The sequence below is a fragment of the Channa argus genome, chromosome 16, assembly GCF_033026475.1.
Source record: "Channa argus isolate prfri chromosome 16, Channa argus male v1.0, whole genome shotgun sequence".
Classification (NCBI taxonomy): Eukaryota; Metazoa; Chordata; class Actinopteri; order Anabantiformes; family Channidae; genus Channa; species Channa argus.
Genome location: NC_090212.1, coordinates 48195 through 60779, shown reverse-complemented (window position 1 = coordinate 60779; position 12585 = coordinate 48195). Strand labels below are relative to the sequence as shown.

Genomic DNA, 12585 nt, shown 5'->3' with positions numbered 1-12585 from the left:
CAGTTAGTGCAGTATCAATATAAAGGAAAACACAGAGCAGGCTGTATTTTCTAAGGAATGTCCTTCAACATCTGCAGCACCCGATAGGATAGAAGGCAGGTACATCTTCTATACTGTGGTTTGCTGGGGCAGCAATATGAAGGTGACAAACAGTAACAGACTGGACGAACTAATAAAGAGGGCTGCTTCGGTTCTGGGGAAGAAGCTAGACCCTCTGCATGTTGTGGCTGAGAGGAGAATGTTGTCCAAACTCCTATCAATCCCAGACAAGCCCTTCCACCCACTCCACTGCCTGTTGGCTGCACAGAGGAGCACTTTAAGCCAGAGACTGATCACAGTCAAGTGCTCCACAGGAGATCCTTTCTCCCAGTGGCCATTAAACTGTTCAACCCTTCTGTAAAAAGGAGGGGGATAAGTGGTCAAAATGGTCATAATGGATGTATACTATTGTTTTTAATTTTCATTTATTATTTTAATTTCATTTATGTTTACTCCTCTAGCCGTTTTTTCTTACTTACTGATCAGTAGTTTGCACTTGTACTTGTTTATTGTGACAACACTTTAGCCCATAGTCACAATGTAAAAAGTAAGTGGGAAGAAAATATGTGAAAAAAATAAATAAGTAAAAGACAAAGAAGAAATCAAGAACTATAAATAAGAAATGAAATTACAGAAATTACGGCAAATACAAGTAGGAAAACATGTTTGAGAGGCAAGTGTTTAAAAAGAAAAAAGAAAGACAGGCTTAGTCAGCAATAATGTGTTTGTAGGACAGACAGAGGGGACGAGGATAACCAGGAGGTTCACACTGAAATTAACATTAGCTTTCCCCCCAACATTTTGTTTTGAAAGAGCCAAGGTGTTATCTTTGTGCTGCACAACAACTGTCCCTCAATATGTTTAGTTTTTCAGCTACTAGGTTGCAGTGCTTGTTGTTTCTTCCACTCATTTACACGATGGAGCAAAACATTTTGTCTTTCATTTATTTTCCATGAGTATTTGTTGTTTAGTATAAATTGGGTTCTTTTAATTCTCTTCCTTTACTTTTAATTAGGTCTTTTTGTTGAAAATGACAAGATGACAGCACAGTTATAGAAGATAACAGCATATTTTGGATTAGCTAAGATTACATTCAAGAAGTACACATGTGCCAAGGTGTATGGAGCCTATTTCAGTTTCTCTTGCCAGTATTTTTCTACTTTTTTTCTTACTGCATTTTTTTAAATTAAGCTTTCTATATTTTTGTTCTTCCTTAATTACCGGCCTTGCAACATGCTTGCTTGGACAATTTTAATCAGTTTTTTTTATTGCAGAATTGCATTTTTTATTCTGCCACCCGGTTGTTGCTCAATAACACGACATTGTTTACTTTAGGGATCAGCTGTTAGCGCTGAAGCTGGTCGGCTTGGCTATGGAGATAGGGAATCTTCTGGAGGAAAACACATTGGCGAGAAAGGATCGCTATGGCGGAGGAAAAGAGCCCAGTCCGAGAAAATACAGACTTTACTGTACTGGGGAACAAGATGGATGAGCTAACTGCATTAGCCTGGAATCAGAGGGAATACCGGGAGTGTAGTTTGATAATTTTTTAGGCTCATGGCTACACATGGTTAATCCTGACCACAACATCTACATTAAAGGATTTCAGACTCTTAGGGTTGATATAGACGCCACAATGACTGGTAAGCATAAATGAGGGGGCTTGATTGTTTGATTGTTGATTGATTGTTTACTTTTTTTCAGAAGGGCAACCTATCGAGTATTGTACGTAGTGAGGCTGCAGAATAGTCAACAAGATAATCTACTTGTGCAGGAGTAACATTAAGGTGGCTACTTTCCATTGTATTAACATATGGTGAAGCAAATGATGAAAGAATAATTTCTTTAAATTTGTTGACAGCTTTTTCACTTAAGCATCTGCTATAGTGGAATTTTTACCTAACTGCTGTATAGTCCGTTACTGTAAATTCAAATGTTATTAAAAAATGCTCAGACAGAAGAGAGTTGTGAGGAAATATTGTTAAATTATCCGCTTCAATTCCATACGTAAGGACAATGTCTAACGTGTGACTAAAACAGTGAGTGGGTTTATTTACATTTTGGGAAAAAACAATTGAATCTAATAATTAATTAAACGCAGTGCTCAGACAGTTACTGTCAGCATCTACATGAATGTTAAAGTCACCCACTATAATGACTTTATCTGTACTAAGCACTAAATCAGAGAAAATCAGAAAATTCAATCAAAAACTCTGAATAAAGGACTGGAGGGCGGTACACGATAACAAATAATAGTGGTTTTTGAGTTTTCCAGTGTGTGTGTGAAAGGCTAAGAGTAAGGCTCTCAAATGAGTTATAGCTATGTTTAGGTCTAGGGTTTATTGATAAGCTAGAATGGAAGATTGCTGCAACTCCTCCACATCGGCCTGTGCTTCTAGGAACATGATAATTAATATGACTTGGGGGGGTTGACTCATTTAAACTGACATATTCTTCCTGCTGCAACCAAGTCTCAGTGAGACAAAATAAATCGAATTGATGATCACTTATTAAGTAATTTACTAACAGATTTAGAAGAGAGAGATCTGATATTTAATAATCCACATTTAATAGTTTTGGAGTTTTGTTCTGTAAGAGGAGTAGTTTTAACTTTTTTTAGGTTATCATGATTAACTCCCCTTGTCGTTTTTAGTTTATGTAATTTACTTGGTCGGGGAACAGACACAGTCTCTATAGGTATGTGGGAGTGTGGGGGGGTGACGGTTGTAAGTATACTGCAGAGAGGCGTGTAGGACTGGATTTCAGCATCCTAGGCTCAACTCTGGATTGTCATTCTTTTGGTTGTCTAATAAAACCAGCCATATTTCTGGATAAGAAAGCTGCACCATCTAAAGTAGGATGGATGCCATCTCTCCTAATCAGCCTAGGTTTTCCCCAAAAACGTTTCCAATTGTCTATGTAGCCCACATCGTTTGCTGGGCACCACCTAGACAGCCAGCGGTTGAATGACGACATGCGGGTGTACATGTCGTCACTGGTCAGATTTGGCAGGGGTCCAGAGAAAACTACGGAGTCCGACATTGTTTTGCCAAAGTTACACACCGATTCAACATTCATTTTAGTGACCTCCGATTTGCACAATCGGGTGTCATTAACTCCCACGTGAATAATAACAATCTTACTGTATTTACGTTTATCTTTAGCCAGGAGTTTCAAATATGATTCAACGTCGCCCGCTCTGGCCCCAGGGAGGCATTTGACTACGGCCGCTGGAGTCTCTAACTTCACATTTTGACTATAGAGCTGCCAATTACCAGAGTTGGTTTCTCAGCGGCTGAGTGGGGAAAATCGATTAGAAACGTGAACCGACTGCTGGTGAACCTCGGGCGTCTGTTTAGCATTAGATCTTTTATGAACCCAGCCGGACTGGTTTCCCGGCTGCTCGGGAACTGCCGGGGGACAGCTAGCAGGGGCTACGCTAGGTCGGCCCGCACCAGCTACCGGGGCCTGACTAGCTGAGTTGTTTTCCATGGTGCGGAGCCACGCTTCCAATTCCGTGAGCCTCGCCTCCAAAGCTGCAAAAACCTTATACTTATTACATAAACCGAGGAGGCAGACGAAAAACTGAACATGAGACACACCGAGCAAGTGAGAGAAGGAGAGACAGAGAAGCCATTGCTAATGGATAACTCCTAAGCTAACGAAGCTAATATAGGTGAAATCTGGAATTTGTAAATTTTAGCTGGTTATGTTTTTCAAGAGCAAGTGCTTGTGTAATACAACTGTATGTTACGACTCAAGTATTAATTCTTGTGTGAAGAAATCACTTATTTAAGTAATAATTAAGAGCTACAATTAATCAGTAAACAGTCCTTTAGAAACCCAAGAGTGTGCAGAAACAGGAAGTGACGCAATATGCTTACCGCACGAGTCCCAGCAGCCCCAGCTGGTCCACCTCTGCCACTCCCAACCAACCTAGTATTCTGTACATGACTCTCAACTGGACTCACAGGGAGCTCCGCAAACTTTTTTAGTGGATTTGGATATTTCTGTAAAGAATTGTAAATATAACTCACTGTACAATATTGAGCACCAGGTAGATCAAAAAATTGATCTTGATGTAGCTGATCCTGAAGTGAAAAGAAATGTTATGTTGAATGTTCTTGCATTTGAAGAAAGCACTGACAATAGTGCAAAGATGGATAGAGTATTACTCATCATGGACACGCCTAAAGCGGGCCGTGGCGTGGCTTCTGAGGTTGAAAGATATGTTTCTAACATTGTCCAGACAAAGAAAGGAGATATCCAAGATATTCAGCTTCGAAGGAAAAAGCTGAACTACAAGACAAGAAAGAAAACTTAACTGTGGATGAGCTCAAGTAAGCAGAGGGAGACATAATTCGTCACTGCCAGCGGAAGAGCTTTCCGGATGAAATCTCATCTCTGCTAAAAGAGGAAGCAGTGAAACGGAGCAGCCACATACATAGACTTAATCCAGTGTTTCAGGATGGAATTCTTCGCGTAGGTGGACGGCTCAGCAGAGCTGCCATGCCTGAGGAATCCAAGCATCCTGCTATTCTGGCTAAAGATCATCGAGTATCTCAGCTTATACTGCAAGACATATATAAGCGGATAGGCCATGGTGGTCGCAACCATGTCTTGTCTACATTGCGTCAAAGATACTGGATACCAAATGCAATCTCTGCAATCAGAAAGATTCTATCCAGTTGTCGCACCTGTCGAGGATTACATGGAGCAATTGGGCGGCAACCTCCTCAGGTTGTATGGGCAGACCTCCCATACAGTAGAGTCTTACCTAATGAACCCCCATTTACCAGAACAGGTGTCAATTCCTTTGGTCCACTTTACTATTAAACGAGGAAGAACAACTGCAAAAAGGTACAGTGTCATATTCACATGTATGACTACTCGGCGCTACATTGAAATATCAACAATTGGATGAAGAGGGTCTGCAGACATTGCTCTGTGAAGTGGAAGCCATTGTAAACAGTCGGCCAATAAACACACCTTCCAACGATCCAAATGACTTGGAGGCTTTGACACCAAATCACCTTCTCATCCTAAAAACCCACCCTTCGATACCTCAGGCAGTTTTCCAGGACACCTACACCCGCCGTAGGTGGAAACAAGTCCAGTAAATGGCAGATCTCTTTTGGAAATGTTGGACTAAAGACCCGAGCTCCAAAGGTGGCAAAAATGGACAAATGCAAACGTCAATTTTGTTCCTGGGGAGATTGTGTTAATTGTTGACGAGTCAGCGGCTCGCAATTCTTGGGTGATTGGCAGGATCATCCACACCATACAGGATGAGCGAGGTCTGGTCCGTCAGGTTCGAATCAAGACAAGGACTAATGAGTTTGATAGACCAAGGTCTGTCTTCTCCAGGAGTCAGAGTGAGACAGTGGTAAAGACTGATGTCCTACGGTGTGTTAAGTGCTGGTAACCTCTGTCCTGTGAGTTCAGACCTACTTTGAGAAACTTGTTTGATGAAACTTCTAGTGAATGTGCTTGTGAGATTACTGAGCTTAAAGTTGTATGTACAAATGGTCTGTCATCGGCTAAGTTGAGAAGCAAGTACAATAAATGTTCAATGTTTGTCTAACAACGAACTCCGGTGTGAAGTATGTGCTGAAGCGTCAGGATCGTCAGATTCGAGTAAGATCACCTCTACAAGCGATATGACATGTAAATGGACATAACAACTGTTATTCACCTATATTTTATTTAAGAATAATCCTTATAAATTGATATTGTACAGTTTTAAATAAGTTTTTTAAGGTATTTGTGTTGTATTTTATTTTCTGTTTATGTCAAAGAAAGATATTGTGTTTCATATTTGTGTTTTGTTTATATTTGAACTTTATTTAGTTCTCACGGCATAATGAACATCTTTGTAAATAAATGCCTGTGACAAGAGATCACCTTGGGCAAGTACGTGACCTGATACTGGATGCATGTAATGTTTAATATGCAGAGCAGTGATATTAGGTCTGACAATATAATTTTGTGCTGTTAAACCAAGTCTTCACATATAAAATAAGTTACATTCATGGGATGTTTAAGTTTGAATCTCATATATCAGACTAACCATGGTAAGTTCCAGTTTGTATGTTCAGACTACCCATAGTAAGTTCAAGTTTTGGCCTCACAAATTTAAAACAAAGTTTTAAATAGAAAAGTTAAACTTATTTTTTGCTTTTTGCTTTTTACTTATTTTGAGAAAATTAGCTTTTCGTGGCTCCCAAACGATGGAATTCTCTCCTGTTGGACTTAAGATCTGTGGACTGTAGAAGCAGCTCAAGACCTGAGATGTCTTAAGATTTGCCTCAAGAGTTAAAATGAGACATCACTGCTACCAAAGTGCACAACAGTGTATTTACATCCACATGTTTACATAGAGAAACTATTTACATATAATACTGAACGTTTTCAGTCATCCTGGTTTGGTAATCCAAAGGCTGACTCATGTCAACTAGACTTCTTTCTCTTTGATGGAAACATTTCTTCTTCAGCTTTTGAAGAAGTTAATTGGATGAGTTGCCTCAGTTGCAAGACTATTCCAAGACAGCAGCAAGACCTGCCCTGCCAGATGCTAAGGCCATCACTAACTCGATGGAAGTCTACTAGTTCAGCTTCTCCTACACCATGCACAGCATGCATGTCGTTAAAACTACTATTTGCAGATTCTTCTGACCTCACCAGTAGGGGTGGGCACAGGAGCTGCAATGATAACCCTGGGGCATAGTTGAAACCAGCCAGGGGGTAACCTTAAAGTCTTAAATGGTGGGGGTCTCCTAAGTAGTGGCAAAGCGATCCTCGGTTCTCTGAACTGTGTGTTGAGTGGAGGTTTGTGAGACCCTTGGCACTTTCCAGTGATTTGACTCAGTTGCTAGAGCTGTTAAGATGTGCCATCCATTACCTCGCTGAAGCACCAGTAACATCTCCAAAGCATATCAATGAGCCTCCTGGGGAAATTGCTGAATTTTATTTGCAGCTGGCCCAAACAGAGATGGTCCCACAGGCATCATAAACATGTTGTGACTAAGACATCTTAGACATGGCTATAGCCTTGCCAGGTGCCACTGTTGGCCCCCTTATCAGCTTTGCTAGGTTTTTGGATAACTGCAGCATCTCAGCAGTGAAGTCAGTATGCCCCTCTCCCAACTTTGTCGCTGATATAAGGCTAAAGTGGCCCCTGTCATAAGATGGTAATTTTTCTCACATTAGACACATAATGTGTGGCGTGCAAGATCCAGCCACCCCTGCTCTACAGGGGGGAAACTGGCATATAGATGAGGCCACATCCACAGGACAGGGCCTTATGAAACTAGTCACAACTAGTGAGAGTGGCTGGGCCCACTCTCACTAAAGTAAATGACTCCCCAAATATTCACAACTGAATTGTAGTGTGAATGCTTTTAAATAAATGGAGGAAATATGAACACAGTTACATCATTGACCAACAATGACTGATACTGGTATATGCACGTTAGTAATAAAGTTACTCTGAGTAGCTTGTTCTGTTAATCAGGGAATAGAGTTTATATGCACCTTACATGTGTCCCCGCAAATTTGGTCAGGTCTTGCTGCCAATCGACTGTGGCGCAGGTAGAGCTGTTGTCCACTAATCTCGCAGTTGTTGGTTCAATCCCTGGCTCCTCCGGTCACATGTCGAAGTGTCCTTGAGCAAGACACTGAACCACAAACTTAGTTGCTCCCGGTGAGTGTTGGCCAGCTGCATAGCAGCTCCCCCATCAGTGTATGAGTGTGTGTGTGATTGTTAGTGTGAATGGGTGAATAACAAGCAGTGTAAAGTGCTTTAAGTGGCAATAGGTAGAAAGGCACTATATAAGTGCAGACCATTTACCAATTACCAATCTTCACATCCTCCATGTAAGTTGGGCTTCTATGTCAATCAGCTAAGTGTACTGAGTGGATCTGCAATCAAAACACGGGCCACTTTGATCATCCACCAATCCCACAGGGATTGTTGAAGTGTCTTTGAGCAAGACACTGAACCCCCAACTTACTTTCTCCCGGTGAGTGTTGGCCAGCTGCATAGCAGCTCCCCCATCTCTCTGTGTGTGTGAGTGCAAGTGGGTGAATAAGTGCCAATCGGTAGAAAAGTGCTATATAAGTGCAGACCATTTACCATAGCATCTGGCAGGGCTAGTTATGCCTCTTAGAATGGTCTTGCAACTGAAGCTACTCATCCAATCAACTTCTTCTTCCCATCAAGACGAAAGAAGTCTAGATGACATGACTCAGCAATCAAATAAGCAAACCTGGATGATTAAAAACATTCAGTGATTTATATATGTAAATAAACTCAATCTTCAAATGCTTGAAAAGAATCACAGGGGAAACACGGGCTTCCGATTAAATCTAGAATAGAACTTAAAACCCTGTTTTTACATATAAAGCTCTAAACGGTCAAGTTCCATCGTATCTAAAAGACCCAATAGCATATCATCTCAATCTCGATCTCAGAATGCAGGCTTACTTGTGGAGATTTTTCAAAGGTCTAAAGATATACAAATCAGTTAATCAAGCTTCAAGCATGCCTACAAGACATAAAGGCCTGTATGTCCCACAGTTTTGTACTTCTAAACTAGACAAAACTGAATATCGTTAATATGGTTACTCTAGATGGCATAAGAATGGCTTCCAGTACTACTGCAAGGAACCGTGGCCTTATGTTATTTTTGACCAGGATTTGTCCTTTACCTCACATAATAAACAAACCTCTAGAACAGCCTTCTTCCACCTATGGAACATTGCCAAAATTAGGAGCATCCTGTCTCAAAGTGATGCCAAAAAACTAGTCCATGCATTTGTTACTTCTAGTTTGGACTACTGTAATTCCCTACTTTAGGTATGCTCCAGTAACTCCCTAAAAAGCTTGTGTGTGCTGACTGGAAATAGCAAGAGAGATCATATTTAACCTTCACTAGCTTCTCTCTATTGGCTTCCCATACAATCTGAAATAGAATTTAAAACCCTCCTTCTTACATAAAAAGCTCTAAACTGTCAAGTTCCATCATAAATAAAAGACCTCATAGTTCCATATCATCCCAGTAGACCACTTAGGTTTCAGAATGCAGGCCTACTTATAGTTCCCAGAATTTTCAAAGGTAGAATGGGAGGCAGAGCCTTTAGCTAACAAGCTCCTCTCCTGAGGAACCAGCTCCCAGTTCAGATTCGGGAAGCAGACACTCTCTCTACTTTTAAGTCTAGGCTTAAAACCTTCCTCTTTGATAAGCTTATAGTTAGTTCTAATCATGCTGCTATAGGAGACTGCTGGGTAACCCACCCTGATGCACTGAGCTCCTTTCCTCTTGACTCTCTCTCCTCTTCTCTCACCCTACAATTGTCACCACTGTATGACATTAACTTTGCGTTTCTCCCATAGTTGTCTTTCTCCTGCTCTGTACTTTTCTGCAAGTGTCCCTGGCTTTGGAGCTTTGTGTTTTCCAGTTTCCAGCTACTGGTCCTATCAACATGCCCGATGTTTTGTTGTTGCTTTTAGTTGCTCTTTTCTTTTCTCTCTGCACTTTCCACTCACCTTAACTGGTCAAGGCAGATGGCCGCCCACCCTCAGCCTGGTTCTGCTGTAGATTTCTTCTGTTAAAGGGTTTTTTTCTTCTCCACTGTTGCCTAGGGCTTGCTCAAGGGGGGATTGTTGGGTTTTCTCTTTACATCTTTATAGTCTTGATATTATTTTGTAAAATGCCTTGAGATTACGTTGTTGTGAATCGGCGCTATATAAATAAAGTTGAATTTAATTGAATACTTGTTAGGTTAATTTGTGACTCTAAATTGCCCATAGGTGTAAAGGTAAGTATGAATGGTTGTCTGTCTGTGTATGTCTCTGTGTTGGCCCAGAGACCAGGTGATCTGTCCAGGGTGTACCCCACCTCCCCCCCTAGGACAACTGGGATAGGCTCCAATAGGATAAGCCGTGGTTGGAGATAATAGGTGGATGGATGGATGGTTTTCTAATGCATCTGATGATTAATAAAGGAGAATTTAAAGTTGAGCAAGGCTGTAGAAGTAGTCCAGCTTTGAATGACATTAACATTGTCACTGAGGAAAAATAAATAGTACTATTACTGTACTGATATTTGTGGACTTACCTTTCCTTTCAAAGCTTTCCCTGCGGAGGAAGCAGACCATGGCCAGAAACTTGGTGACTTCCTTCAGGTACATGACTGTAGTGTTATTCAGATGGATGATGGCCATAGACTCTTTGTCATAAGGTAAAGCAGCTTCACTGCCTGCCAGGCTAACAGAGAAGAGACAGAGAAACACAAAATTTTGTACAGAAAACAGTTCATGATCTGACACACAGTTCTGGCATGGTCCCAAAGAAACTGAGAACTTTCATTGAGGCAGCATTTTCAGTTGCTTAAGGAAACTCAGCGTGATATTGGAGCTTCCTGATTTGGGCATTTTTAAAAGAAGCACACAATTGCTGGTATTCAGAAAAACAACAGTCGTCTCAAATTAAATTTCCAACAACAGGAATTCCAAGATGTAGGGAGCAAGGTTAGAAGAGGAATAGGAGAGAGGTGAAAGCAGTGAATTTAGTTGAAGTTTAAAGGAAAATAGAAGTCAAGCAGAGCAGGAGGAAGCAAAGAAAAAACGCTCACTAGACGAAAAGGACATGCTGTTCTTTCTTGATTTTAAATTATCATTTATTCTGTTTCACAAATAAGCCAACATACAAAGGTAAACATGGTTTTCTTCAATACATCTGATGAATATCAATTTGGTCTTAAATATTTAGGGTTCCTTTACTTTTTTAAACACTTTGGACTTGTTTATATGTATACTCATTTCCAGTATATATAAACAGACCCAGTGTAGCATCAACTTTTTTCCAAATAAAGTGTTTTTTTTGTCCAAATTATAGAAACAGCATGTGACCTTCTAACTTCAAACAGAATTCTAAAACTGGGTCAGTTCCTTGATAAGACAACCTCAAGGACAAACTAGCAGCTCTGTCTTCTAATGTAAAGAAAGTAAAGCAAAAAGGACATAATAACATGTTAACTTTAGCAATGATAGTTCAATTAGAATTTTAAAACATTACCTGAAAAACAGAAATCTCATGTGGGCTGCATGGGATTTGTTTTTCTCTTTAGTAGAGGTGAGTTCTGGCATTTCATCTAAATACATATACTGTAGCACAATAAGAGCACTAACAAAATTCTTTCTCTTTGAATGTGACAAAAGTAGCTTATACAATTACATTAGGCACTTCTAAAAGGCAACTTACTAGGTGACTTGCACTGTTAACCTGGTTACTTTTCTTCTGTCTATGCAGATTTACATTAAACTAATTTCTACTCCACAGATGTAACCATTGTAAGTGTCTGTCTCTACTACCTGAGTTTATCACTCTTATAGCGATTACTCGTCTCTTGTACCGCAAGATGGCATGTGATTACAGTATGCATAATTTTTCATTCCCAAGTAAAAACTGATTTTACCTGGGAATTACTATAACCTGCCGGTGTTTTTAATCTTCATCCAGCTAAAGTTATTTTGATAAAGCAAAAAAATACTCAGCCAGAAAACAACAGACAAAGGCGAAATTCATTTGATAATGAGAATTGTCTTAGCGCAATTTTACTCTGATTATATTCCTCCTAATCCTCAACAGGAAAAATTTGATTACATACAGGAGAACAGACTTAATCATCTCCTCAGCTGCAAACAAGAGCTGCTGTTACAAACACATGTGGGGGAGATTTCTACTCCCAGCTGATTCCAGTCAACACCATGCTTAATGTCTCTTACAAGCAGAAACTCTGTAAATCTGCTTCTTGTCAAAATTTTAAAAGGATTTTCAGTTTTAGTGACTCTCTTTTAAAGTCGGGGAGGATTTGATCACACTGAAAAAGTCCAGCCCAACTAATTTTCATGATTAGATTGGTTTAAAAATAAAGTGTTCTAAACAAGACTGATAAATGTTGGACACAGTAGCCTAATAATAATAACAAATAAATCCCAGCTGAAATCTGATGGAGAAAATGGCGAGGTGACAGAAGGAGGAAGATTCATAAACTGTGCCAATTGTGAATTTTTAGAATATAGACTCATACAGGCCACTTTGTGTTCATTTCAGTTTTCCTCAACTGTGGTTGTGCATTACTCCATGTTGATTATGTCTCTTTTCTGCATCTCTGTGCTCTCTCAATCATTCAGCATATTCACCGTTCAATAGACGTAAAACCTAAATAGTCTGATAATGATGAGCTCATTAACAGCAATGGGAGGTGGTTGTCGTAGTATAGCCAAACAGCTGACACCAACATTTATCTTTTAAAATTAATTACAACATTTTAAAATGCTACGAACATGAGCCAGCACCGGAAACCGGTCCCTCATTCTCTGGCAGAGAGATCTGCATGAAAAATTAACACTGCCTCAGTCCTAGGATGAAAATGAAACACTGTTGAGCCTCAAAGACCCTGGGACCTGCACTCTAGTGGGGCAGCAGACTAAGGCCACGACTTGCAGCTTGGATTTCACAGGGCTGAAAACGTCAGGTCAAAT

General features: G+C 40.2%; 1 protein-coding gene across 3 annotated transcripts in view; it reads right to left on the bottom strand.

Annotated features, from left to right (window-relative positions):
- Positions 1 to 12585, bottom strand: part of rragd (ras-related GTP binding D) — a 70829-nt gene that overhangs the window by 22104 nt on the left and 36140 nt on the right. For all 3 annotated transcript variants that reach the window (XM_067479718.1, XM_067479720.1, XM_067479721.1), the window contains exon 6: positions 10158 to 10306. In XM_067479718.1, coding sequence (XP_067335819.1) covers positions 10158 to 10306 — 149 coding nt within the window. The remainder of the gene's footprint in view (positions 1 to 10157; positions 10307 to 12585) is intronic.